This window comes from Apostichopus japonicus, chromosome 22 (assembly GCF_037975245.1).
Source record: "Apostichopus japonicus isolate 1M-3 chromosome 22, ASM3797524v1, whole genome shotgun sequence".
Lineage (NCBI taxonomy): Eukaryota > Metazoa > Echinodermata > Holothuroidea > Aspidochirotida > Stichopodidae > Apostichopus > Apostichopus japonicus.
In genome coordinates, this window is record NC_092582.1 from 5660891 (window position 1) to 5673138 (window position 12248).

Genomic DNA, 12248 nt, shown 5'->3' on the forward strand with positions numbered 1-12248 from the left:
CCCCCCCCCACTCAAAAGTACCTTCCTACGCCACTGTGTTAATGTTCATATCATATAGGCATACATCGGTTATTACATCGCATGCCAATTACAAACAATCAGTTGCCGTGTTATTACCCTTCCATATTAGTTATAATGTTGGGAGAAGTCGTTACAATAGTGATAATATAAGTTTAACCATTCAAAAAAAATTGAATTTATTTTTCTTTCAGTAGGTGCCCGAAAAATTCTCAGCATATTGCCCGAATTTTCAAAAAAATATTTGGTTGAGGGGGCTGCATCCCCAGCCCCCCCCCCCCCCGCCTCCTACGCCTATATATGAGTCTATTTCTCTCGTAATATTTCAGACGCAATCTTTGATGTCAGTTTGACATATAGTTCGGTCATTTCAGTATGTTACTTGGCTGAAAGCCCAGTCAATCTGTCCTTATTTTCCACGCGCAATTTGCAGATTTGTCGAAAAATGTCAATGCCGGTGTCAAACTCACAACAGATATGTCATGATATTTCAAAGTAACTTACCAGACTGTTTTTTTTTTTCTATTTCACTAAACTATTTGATGACCATATCAAGACATGGGATCTCAAAATAAAGGATGTTGAGAAAACTTTAGAGCAGTTTACAAGGCCTGGGAAGTGTCATTTCCAACGATCTAGGAGGCCTATTTAGCTAAAAAAAAATCGGTACGCTGCGCGCCAACTCATTGTGGCGCTCCGCTTAGATAGTAACAAGACGCCCTCCCATGAAATGGTCAAGCCCCCCCCCAGCACCCCCCCCCCCACTGAAAAAAATCCTAGCTACGCCACTGGGTGGCATGTATGATTGGCCATCAGTCTCAAATCGCGGGGAATAGACTTATACCGATTTAAATCGACATATACCAATTTCCTTGTTAGCGTAGATGACGTCACGTTCTGTACTGTTCATATCATATTGGACCCTATCAATAGCAAGATCGATAACGCGGAAACCGTTGATATTGAATCCGGTATCTCTATTACCGAACTCGGTTTACCCATTTCCGCTGTTTCCGCGTTATCGACCTGTCCGTAACCTGTGTGATCATCGTCAGGTGTGTATCCAGTATCAAGATTCCCCTCGAAACAATGGAAAGGGAACAGATACTTAACATGATCTTAGCCAAAAGGTCGAGAAGCGTTTAGGTAAGAACGTGAACGTTGTGTAGCTTGTGTCAGTCTTCTTCACTGCTATTTACGTTTTTATAATTATTTTGATCTATCGATCCATGCTGGATTTCCGTTTCTCCACCGTTTCTCCAAACACGCACGGCATGATTAATTGGCATGCATCATGCATCCAAAGCATGGCACTAAAATAGTATGCCGGATACTACGACAGTTCATCCAATTAAATTGCAGTATCTAGTGACGTCATCATACCTATGTTGTTTGCGGAATGTTCCCTTCGTGAAGAGCGTAGTAAATTCGGTTGCCACGAAGACAGTTACAGAATCTTTGTTTGATCCTGTATACCTTTGCGCGGTTATACGATGGAATTCTTAGTTGAGTTATTTACCATATTCTACAAAGGTGTTTAAACTGCATCAATCGGATCACTTGTTGGTACGGTATTATGCCTGATTCTAATTCTCCCGCCACGTGTGATTGTATTAAAACTTGCGTAAGCTTTAACGCTCGGTGTGCATATACTTGCCCCTACTTTTAATTATATTTGCTCTTTGATACTGTACGACGACACTGGCACCCGTCTGAAACAGCAATTGTTTTCTTGTTAGTACGTTCTGAGGATACGTTAGAAACGGTTATTGACATTTTTGGAAGCAATCATCGACGGTCAGTTGTAATAAGTACTTATTTTTTGCCTAAATGTTTATCTATCAAGTAGGCCTACTGGTACTATTAGCCTAGTAAAATTAGTATCATTACCAGCCCATATGCCTTCGAACGTTACATGCAGTAATAACATAACGTTAGTGCGTACTAAGCAGTGTAGACGTAGGCCGTAGCAGTACTAGGCTACTTGTAAGTTGTACTAGTACTTAGTACTAGCCTATGTATCCTCAAGCAAACAACGTTGTGACTTCGATTGATAATAACTCACCGGTAAATTACTATCATAATAGTAAATTTTGCAGTAATATCTTTCGAAAACCTTAAGCTGTATTGATGCAGGCCCGCTAAGTTACCAGCCTTTACTGGGTAGGCCTAGTCACCTGTATTTATAAGGCACTCTGTCTTAATGGCGCGATGATTTTAATCTCCTTGCAAAATTTCAATTTCATTTCTAAATTGTGATAAGGAATGGCGGAGGCTACGTTTAAATTGTACCTATTAATTTAGACCTTATTATCTCAAGTTATACTAGGCTAGGCCTAAAAGTTATTGCCCCTCGGCTAGTACCTGTAGTACTTTTCATTTTTCAATTAATGGCGGAAATAACTTTCCTACTCCTAGATATCTCTTTTGCAAATTACAAGAGTCTAAACTAACAAACTATCTTGAACCGTTATTGGTAATCCCCTGTCAATAATCAGTATGCTAGTCTAAAATTAATTTAAAGCAGAGAACTCTTTGTTTTAGATACTAATAGTGGTAAGCTTGCTGGAATTTGGTAAAGATAGCCTAGGCTAATGTATGTTAACGAGTGCTTTCAAAAGACATTTCATCAGTATACATGTAGGTTAGGCATGGTTGAATAGGCCCACTCAGTCCTTATATTACATAATTCAGAAAAACCATGAAGCCTTCAAGTTTTTATTAACCTTACTGGCAAATTGAATTGACCACACATTAGTGTTGATAGTCGTAATCGCCAGTAGTTGCGATTACACTTTGGAAGTTTGATTAATCGCGCTCACAATTTAAGTCGTGATTACTCGACTGCAAGCTAGCACTACACATAATTTGCTTTTGAAAAATAGCCTAACCTTTCAAAACAACACTTTACAGTTTGTCAGCAAATATCGCAAAAGTATACAGGTTCTCACAAATTCACAATGCAACACTAGCACCGTGCTGTGTTAAAAATCAGCAAGCACTTGCTCCGGTTACTTAGATTCATGCGTTTGCTTGTCAGTAAAACGCTTGTTCAGTCCTACTCCTAGCAATGTTTAATCTTTGCACTAGTTCGTTACTTATTAATCCTCTACGATTCCCAAAGTATTTGTAATTTCTTCAAACATGTTTACAGTTGCTTCCTCACTGACCTGGTTCACGTTTATCGGATATCTGATCGAGTGTGTCGATTGCGGTGTAGTTTAATTTCAATGTGCAAAATATGCGCCTGCTATGACGCTAGGCTAGAGCCTAGCCTAGAACGTCCTACAGAAAACTCTTGCATACTGATCATCAAACTGCTAGTGCAAGTGTTACATCTATTCATTGTTTGCATGATTGCCTTTACTAGTGCTAGAAGTTGTAGTAGCCTCGTAGATTCATTCGATAGTTTTTGATTTACTATGAAGGATTTTATGAAACGTTGCAGATTGAAAATTGTTCACCTTGTTTGTTTGGTTGATGTTTTAACATGATTTAGACAGCACACGTTAAGACACGAGTAATCGCAGTAATTGCAAGAAGAGCTATGCGATTAATCAACTACAAAAGAGTCAACTATCAGCACTACCACACATATTACGAGTGGTACTGAATTGCCGTCGCTTTCCTTGAGATGGACCATGGTCAACATTGTTTACAAAGGATTGGAAGCATAAATTAAGCCAAATGTTAATTGTTTTGGTTTCCATTTACTATTTACAGTAATATAAACGACCGAAATGGCAGATATGACGACTTATTCCTTCAAGTCTTCCCAAGTGTCGCACTACATGGCCCTGCCTCAAGATGGTAAGGTACAGGTCATGTACGTGTGGATTGATGGCAGTGGGGAGACCATGAGAGCTAAGACAAAGACCATGGACTTTGTTCCAAAGTCATTTGAAGGTAAGAAGGCAAAGCATGGTAATTTTGATGCACTGATTCAGGTACACGGTCATTCGCTGTGCCCTTGTGTGATGCGTCCTGGTTTATTTTGCCCAATGCATGCATTTACTTTGTTAAAGTCGATACCTTTCTGTACACGGCAAATGACATATTCACACTGTGACACCCTTTGGGGGAATCTGATGTGAAGTTTGCCTACTTGCCTGAAACAACTGTGTTACTATATACATTGATTTTGTACATTTTTGTGACGTTATGCCAGTTACTGGTGTGCGGACTAGTATTACAGTATGTTCCCAAACTGGTAGTCACTGTAGTTGCAGTGTTTTTAAGTCAAATTGAAACCCACGTTTTTCCCATTGTAGTTGTAAATCTCATCGATGTATTGCTCATTTGTAGTCAGACTAACTACATATGAGGTTAATAAAGCAATGACATTGTGAAGTTTGCATGCATAGTAACAATTCTGGTCGCCTTGAGTCAGCAGTTGATGCAAATATTACCAACGCTGATATTAGAATGATATTGCGACGTCCGTTCCAACATTTATGATTCGTAATTGAATATCCTTTAATGTGATTGGATGATATCAGATTAAGTAATTAAAGACGAGAATGAACGAAAAGTGAAATGAACTCCAGAACTCTATACAAGATGCCACAAATATATCTGCTGTTCAGTGACTGATGCCTTTGCTGTTGTGACTTTTCACGTTATAAATCATTAGTGGAATAGTCAAGTTTCCTTGCAGACAATGAATTATAATCGCTATATGAGTCAAATTTTGAATTGTTCTAATCAACATTGTACATGTAATTAGTTTAACTCCATTAAATGGCATCTACGTGACTGTAACGATGTGTTATTAAAGTAATATGCGCATCAACTGCACGTGTGTGAGGGTGTTAAGATTGTTTATGCGTGTGTCGCTTGTGCGTGTCGCTTTGGATGCGTGATTTGTTTGAATGGTGCGTGTTTTCTTTAAATAGGGTTTGGAACGGATTGGGAGGCAGTTATAACAGTTAGTAGTTCATAAAGGCAAGACATGTTCTTTTATCTTGGTAAGACTCCGTTGAAGTTTGGCAACAAGTACACTTCGACGTAGTGACAAATATAACCCCCGGTGACTGGACTCTTTATTAATTTGTTACAGTGACCAACTCATTGATAGCTCCCTCATTATGAACTCTGTTCTTAGTTTGATCAATTACACTTTTGAGTAACACTTGTTACAAATTCGGTTTGATAAGACCATGGAGCAAACCCTAAAGTTTAGATGTTTGGTAACAAGAAAATGAGTACAACAGATGCTGTTTAATTGCTTGTACCAATCAGTGATTGTCTCGATCTTCTCTTAGCCAAAGACCTAATGAGGTCAAGACAATGAGTTGCAGCAGATGTGAAAGTAATGGATGACATAACAAAACTTGTCTTTCGATAAAGTACACATTTTTAGCTCATACCAGCATGCTGGTGTGAGCTATTGTTACAGTGCGGCGTCTATCACTCTATCCGTCAACAATTGGTAAAACCGCTCCCACTCGCACAGTGTTTGATGGAATTTCATGAAACTTGGACACAAGGACCATTAGGTATAGGTCCATCAGAGATGATCCAAAATTTGGGGTCAAAGGTCACCTGTGGGCCGTAATGGGCCATTTTGTGGAAATACTCAAAATGCTTCTTCTCCTACAGATTCCATGGTACAATGTTGAGGGTTTGTCACGATAGTACTATGGTAGTTTTACCTTCAGGGTGTTCATGAATTTGAGATCAAAGATCAACTAGGGGTCTTTTGTGGCCCGGGCTGCGGCCCTATATTTTCAAATTGCTCCTGTTCGTACAGTGTATGGCCAATTATAATGAAACTTGGTCACAATGTTCCTCGGGATGAGAGTTACGAGGGGTGTTCGGAAAATTGAGGTCAAAGGTCATTTAGGGGGTCATCGGGGGTCATTCTTTGTAATATTTTCAAATATCTCAATCTTCTCAAGATTTTGATGGATCATATTCAAAGTTGAACTGATGATTGTTGGATTGTGTTTGAATAAGGTGATGCCTAAAAAATTTTGGTCAAAAGTTAATTAATTACAATTAATCCCCATTGTTTAAAAAAATCTGAGCCTTCACTTTTTGCCAAAGCTCCTTTAATTTGTCTCCCAGTGTCTGCAGTGTTTGTTTACATTTGTGGTTAAGCTCTGCAGAGGCTGTTAGTGGAATTAAAGCAGGACTGGGAGTTGTTATTAACTGTTGAACTGTAAGCATGAGAGCCCTATAGCCAATCAGCACTTGCTGTTTCTTAGAAGTCTTTGAGCCTGAGGTATGTAGGCAGCTTGTGAAGTTATGCCTTGTAGGGAGTGCTTGTTATGTCTGCTAAGGTAGAGGAGAGAAAGTTTAATAGGGTAAATCAGTGGTATTGTTTGAGAGAGTGGGTAAAATAGGATTTAAAGGGGAAAATAGGAATTATAGCCAGTGGTGTGGCCAGGATTCTGCTAATGGAGGGGGGGGGTATCCCTCACGGGCCCAAAATTGGTTTTGTGGGCCCTACATTTTTAAGCTCGAAAAGGTATGAGCTTCTGCACCATTGGTGCTCTAGTTGTGATATAATAATGCTATGATGATCATGCTAAATTATCTTTAATGGCATGTTCATATCTTTTGTTACAGACTGTCCAGAGTGGACCTACGATGGGTCAAGTACCGACCAGGCAGAGGGCTCAAACAGCGACCTTTACCTACAGCCTAAGGCCATGTTTAAAGATCCTTTCAGATTAGGAGACAACAAGATTGTACTGTGTGACATCTACAAGTACAACAGGAAACCAGAAGGTAAAGTACTAACAAAGGCAAAACAGGATGATTATATGGTCATTATTGCTTCCTACCACATTTGTACATGTTTATCAATTAGACTTTCTACGATGACAAATATGGGGTTAATATTTCTTTAATAATGTGATGTGACCGTAGTCAGGAGGTTAAGCTGCTTTGTGCTAACTTATTAACTTAACCACATGACAGGTTGAGTAAATGACTAATTGGTCGATTGTTCCTATTGTATGCAGGGCTGACTTCTGTCAATTATCCACATATATCAATTATCCAATGTGACTCCATTGTCTTGGGGAACTATTTTATACAAAGTTTGGGTCAATACCTAGAAAACGTGTTTTGAAGTGAACGTATAATGGGATGTGAGGACAGTTCCCAAAGGAAAGACAGATAGAGATACAATCAATGAACGACTTCCTGAAGGACAGGTCTCGTGCCATTTACGGAATTGAAGTTTGAATGTTCCTTCACCAAACAGGAGCACACTTGAACAGGCGAGATCCTGTCACCTCCACCCGTATCTGAGACCTCTTGAACATGAAAATGTAAACCATGTTGTTGAATGCTTTGATCCAGTGACAAGTGACAGTTAAATATATTGCATGAATTCTGTGATCTGTGGATGCAGTCTACATTCCACAAATGATTCAGTATACTTCACCTAGGTGCAAGCTTGTCGTTTGCCCTCGGTGAGCAGAGAATATTTGTGTACTTTGGTGCATACCAATACTGAGGTAGAAATCTTGTATAATAACTGCTCTGCTGCAACATGGTTCAATGTTTGAAGCAATTTGATCATTTTGTCAATCGAACAAGATAAAAAAGTCTTTCCTTTTGAAGGTTTATAAGAAAAAGCAGTGTGGAACTTTGAAAATCACTGTCACAAATAACCCTTCCCTCCTCTCCCTGTCCCTCCTCCTCTCCAGTCTCTCCCCCTCCTCTCCCTGTCTCCCCTCCTTCCTTTCCTTCCCCAGTTTTTAACCTGTTGCTGATTCTGTTACAGTCATATATAAATGCTTTTCTTGATCTTCTTTTATATATCTAGATAAGAACTTCAGATATTACTGCAATCAAGTTATGTCAAAGCCAGAAGTTGCATCGACCCATCCATGGTTTGGCATCGAACAAGAATACACATTCCTCTCCCCTGACGGTCATCCATTTGGCTGGCCCAAGCTTGGTTACCCTGGACCCCAAGGTACGTTTTTAAACTTTTATGCCTGTTGTCTTGTTCGTATAGTTGATTGCTGTTTATTATTTGTTGTGGTTACAGTGTTATATGATAAATAGTTTCTGTTGCTTTCATCTGTGATATCGTACCCTTGAAATGTATGTCTGTAATGTGTAAACGTGCGAGACGGTTGAAATATATAGCTTCCATTGATTTGGTTTTGTTCCAGGTCCATACTACTGTGGTGTTGGTGCTGATAAGGTCCACGGTAGAGCTATCGTTGAGGCTCACTACAGAGCATGTCTGTACGCTGGAGTCAAGATTGCAGGGACCAACGCAGAAGTCATGCCGGCCCAGTGGGAGTTCCAAGTGGGTCCATGTGAAGGTATTGAGATGGGTGATCACCTGTGGATGGCCAGATTCCTCCTACACAGAGTAGCCGAAGACTTTGGTGTTGTGGTGTCCTTGGACCCCAAGCCCATGGCAGGGGATTGGAATGGTGCAGGAGCTCACTGCAACTTTAGTACCCAAGCCATGCGGGATGAGAACGGCATCGTGTAAGTATTCACAAAAGGAGTACATAACAACCTCATTTGTAGGTTTGGGGGTCACTGTTGTCACTTTGTTTACCCCTGTTATCGGCAGTATAGTGCACAATGTGTGAATCACCCTGTTATGGATAATAACAAATTGGTGTTGTCAGTAGTTTTATGCATTTGACCCACCCTTATAAATTATTCAAATAATGCACACGTAACCCACAGCTTTTCTTGGGTAATATGGTGCTTTCCTACTCGTATCTCTCAGGTTCATGTACTCATTTCACAAACACTTCCCATTGGCTAATGCAGTGATAAACCACAGTATGTATCCCACATGCTTATGCAGTTATGTCCCGCGCATAAACCACAGGGTTATGGATGTTGTAAATCTCGACAAGTGGCTAATAATAAGAGGTGGTAGCTACAAGTAAGTAGCATGTTTCCTTAGGAAGTATCCACCACAGAATCAAATGGATAGAGATTGTAGTTAAACTAAAGCACTTTCTTCAAAAGTGCAAAGGAATCTTCTCGCATGTTCATAATTATCGTGTATGTACATAACTAGAAAACTATGATTTCTGTGACTGAACTTGATGTGTATCACTGAATGGATTATTGAGCAAAGCAACCGCAAAATGGGCTGATGGCTGAATATATATTCTATTTCTATAGTTTTCAGCAGCACTGGAGTAACTGCTTTGAACCTAACAGTGTGTACATTGTTAGTATGTAGGATGACAAGGCTTGTATGATGAAACCATTATGCTCAAACACTTACTGGTGGTATTTGCAACAGACTGCAGTAGGTGATTGTTAATAGTAGATAGGGTCTTGCTGAAAAAGGATGGATGGGGTTACGATCTGTTTTTAATTAAAGCCAATGTTCCTTCTTCTTGATACAGAGATATCAAAGAGGCTGTGAAGAAGTTTGCTAAGAGGCACGACAAACACATCTTCGCCTACGATCCCAACCAAGGTAAAGACAACGCCAGACGACTCACGGGGCTCCATGAAACTTCCAGCTTGGGTGACTTTAGTTCCGGTGTGGCAAACAGAGGTGCCAGCATTAGAATACCAAGACATGTAAGTTGTTATTAGCTCTTCATAGTAAGGAATTGTTACAGAAATTTCACAGAATCATTAATCTATATACTTCTTTATATTACTACCATATATTTCCTCCTTGAGGGAATCTTCTTTTTGATGACAACATTCACCCTGCTGTTGCCAAATGCATTTCTACGAAATTTTCAACAGTTAAGCACTACAATCAGCCCTCTAAAAACCTCTGAGTATGGACAACAACCTTTGCTATTGGTGTTCAAATGACATTTTAATACCTCTAATTTACATATCTGTGAAATTCCCTTTTTTTGTTTTTTTTTTGTTTAGTGTGGTGAAGACCGAAAAGGTTACATGGAGGACAGACGGCCTGCCTCGAACTGCGACCCGTACAGAGTTACTGAGGCCATCGTGCGGTCAGTTATTCTGGACGACTGGTCAGATTTCTTTGTCCATGCCGATGCCATCGGTCCTCTTCCAGAGGACAACGAGTAAGGGACAGAGTCTGATACTTTCCGACGCGCCGACTTGATGAACTCCTTGAACCGTAAAAGTGGGAAAGCGATATTTGTTGATATTCAAGGGGATGGTGAACTTTTCAAATTAATTTCTTCCAGGAGATACCTCTCCCCTTATGACTCCCAGTCCTCCATATGACTTGCCAAAGAGGGGGAGGGGAGGGGGGACAGGTAAAGAGATGTTATCATAAGCATTTATACATGGGTCTGTCGTCATACATGCAGGTTTCAGAAAAAACTAGGTGTGTCGATTTGCTACCGGGTGTGGAGTGCAACTTAAATCATTCATAAACCCTCTTCGTTTCAGGGTGTACATATTATTAATGTATGTTAATGTTGTAAATATGCTGGCCATTTCCAGGGAATAATTTTAGAGGTTTACTTTGTGCATAGTAAGTATGAGATGTTCTCATGTATAGAGGCTTTCAATCAGTCCCGGGCTGCCTCCCTGCATAGTGTAAGTCTCCCTGCTGTAAAAGAGTTAACTCCTTAAATAGATTATTTTTGTATATTGGGGGTTGGTGGGGCGGGAGGGGGGGTGGTTATATGTGTTTTATTGATTATTAAGCCTTCTGAAATAAATAATGAACTTGTAGAATAGTAAATATCACACGCTTGGCATCCATCCAGAAATAAGATGAAATTATATCTATTGAAGGTGTGGTGGTGTGTAGCAGCTGCAAATCTATGACACACTGTTTACAGCCGTTATCTGTATCGGTATGTGTATTCAGGCATTCCCTTTAGTGTACAATCTACTACTGTGCCTGGTATGTAAATATCAACAGGTGCAATACAGGAAAACATTTGTCTATGTCTGTCCAGTTACTAAGGAAATCATAACGTTTTACTGATCAGAGAATATGCTAGCTGTAAATCGTGGGTGACATTTACAGTAGGACTCAATTTCTGTTTTTCTCTAAAAATATGAAGATATAATATTATGCCTAACTGTCCCCTCAAAAGGATTGTGTTAGCAATACATTGCTGAATTTCTGTGATTGGTTCATGAGTGATGGTTGTGATGAGAGAAAGGTGGAGGCGGGGGGGGGGGGGGGGGTGGTGGGAAGGGAGAGTAAAAGGGGCTCAATTCCACACCTCTTATGTTTCTTTAATGTGTTATGTCTGTCAATTTCTTTTAGTGTGTTATGTGTTTATTAATAATGACCGCCCTATGGTACTTTGTTCGGATAACTTTAATTGTCTTATTTCCCTTTGGTGGCTTTTCTACAAAAATAAATTCTTTTAATATGCAAATGCAAACTTAACATGTTGATTTCTTTATTGTAACCAGCACACTGACACCTTTGTCAAATATGAATAAATTATGCCAGAAATAATGAATATTAACAGATTGCATAATTTAAATATCGCTTTGCCTTTAATGAGGAAAATAACCTTTTTGTTTCTGTGAAGGACAAAGGGCTACATAGTAGATTGTAGAAATTTGAAACCAATTTTTTTGATGTTGGCATGGCACGAGAAGTTTAAATTGACGGTATCCTTACGTCATTCGTTTGTATTGTCATTACTCATTATCCAGTCGTATCGTTGTCTGAACGTTCTTTGCCCACGCGTCTCTGAATCAATATTTTAATCAAATATATCATCTGCAGTGGAATGTTTGCTTGTAAGGGATAATTGGGAGTCGGCCAAGTTTCGATGAAATCCGTGCAAAGTTCATATGGTAGCAGCAACACCCTTACATGTACAGAACAAGAAAATCTTAAACGTGTCGAATAATTTCCACCGAGAAAAGTAAACAATTTGGTTTAAGTCTGTAAGAGTCATATCTAATTGAATCTTCCGAGTCGAACATTAAACCCGATGAATATTTAATACAAAGAAGACTGAATTAACAGTTTGATGTGAGCTACGTTGCTCTATAATGTAAGGCTGCATAGCGCTAATAACATCCCAATTGACCAACACACTGAAATAGACTAATGCGGTCTCAGAAGCCTGAATGATTTGTCTCCTGTAAGTGCACATTGGGATGGTACAAATGGGGGAGGGGGGTAACTTAGCTACGGGCACCAAATGCATACACGCCAGTCCTACAGTCAGTCTACAATGCTGAGAAAGGAACAACAAAAGGTCTGGTATTTTGCAATAAACAAATCACTACATAATTATTTATAACACTACATAATTAAATTAAAGTTCCACACACCCAAAAAAATCCTATTCACGAGTCAC

At 39.6% G+C, this 12248-nt stretch overlaps 1 protein-coding gene across 2 annotated transcripts; it reads left to right on the forward strand.

Annotated features, from left to right (window-relative positions):
• The first annotated feature begins 1456 nt into the window (after nucleotides 1-1456).
• LOC139963496 (glutamine synthetase-like) lies at nucleotides 1457-11312 on the forward strand. Of its 2 annotated transcripts, none has more exons than XM_071964316.1 (7): nucleotides 1457-1584; nucleotides 3742-3924; nucleotides 6592-6753; nucleotides 7802-7954; nucleotides 8157-8484; nucleotides 9372-9552; nucleotides 9862-11312. In XM_071964316.1, the coding sequence occupies exons 2-7, from the start codon at nucleotides 3759-3761 to the stop codon at nucleotides 10024-10026; spliced, it is 1155 nt and encodes a 384-aa protein (XP_071820417.1). In that variant the 5' UTR covers nucleotides 1457-1584; nucleotides 3742-3758; the 3' UTR covers nucleotides 10027-11312. The 2 variants fall into 2 exon arrangements, with proteins under 2 accessions (XP_071820417.1, XP_071820416.1); XM_071964315.1 differs by lacking the exon at nucleotides 1457-1584 and adding an exon at nucleotides 1618-1815.
• The last annotated feature ends 936 nt before the right edge of the window (nucleotides 11313-12248 follow it).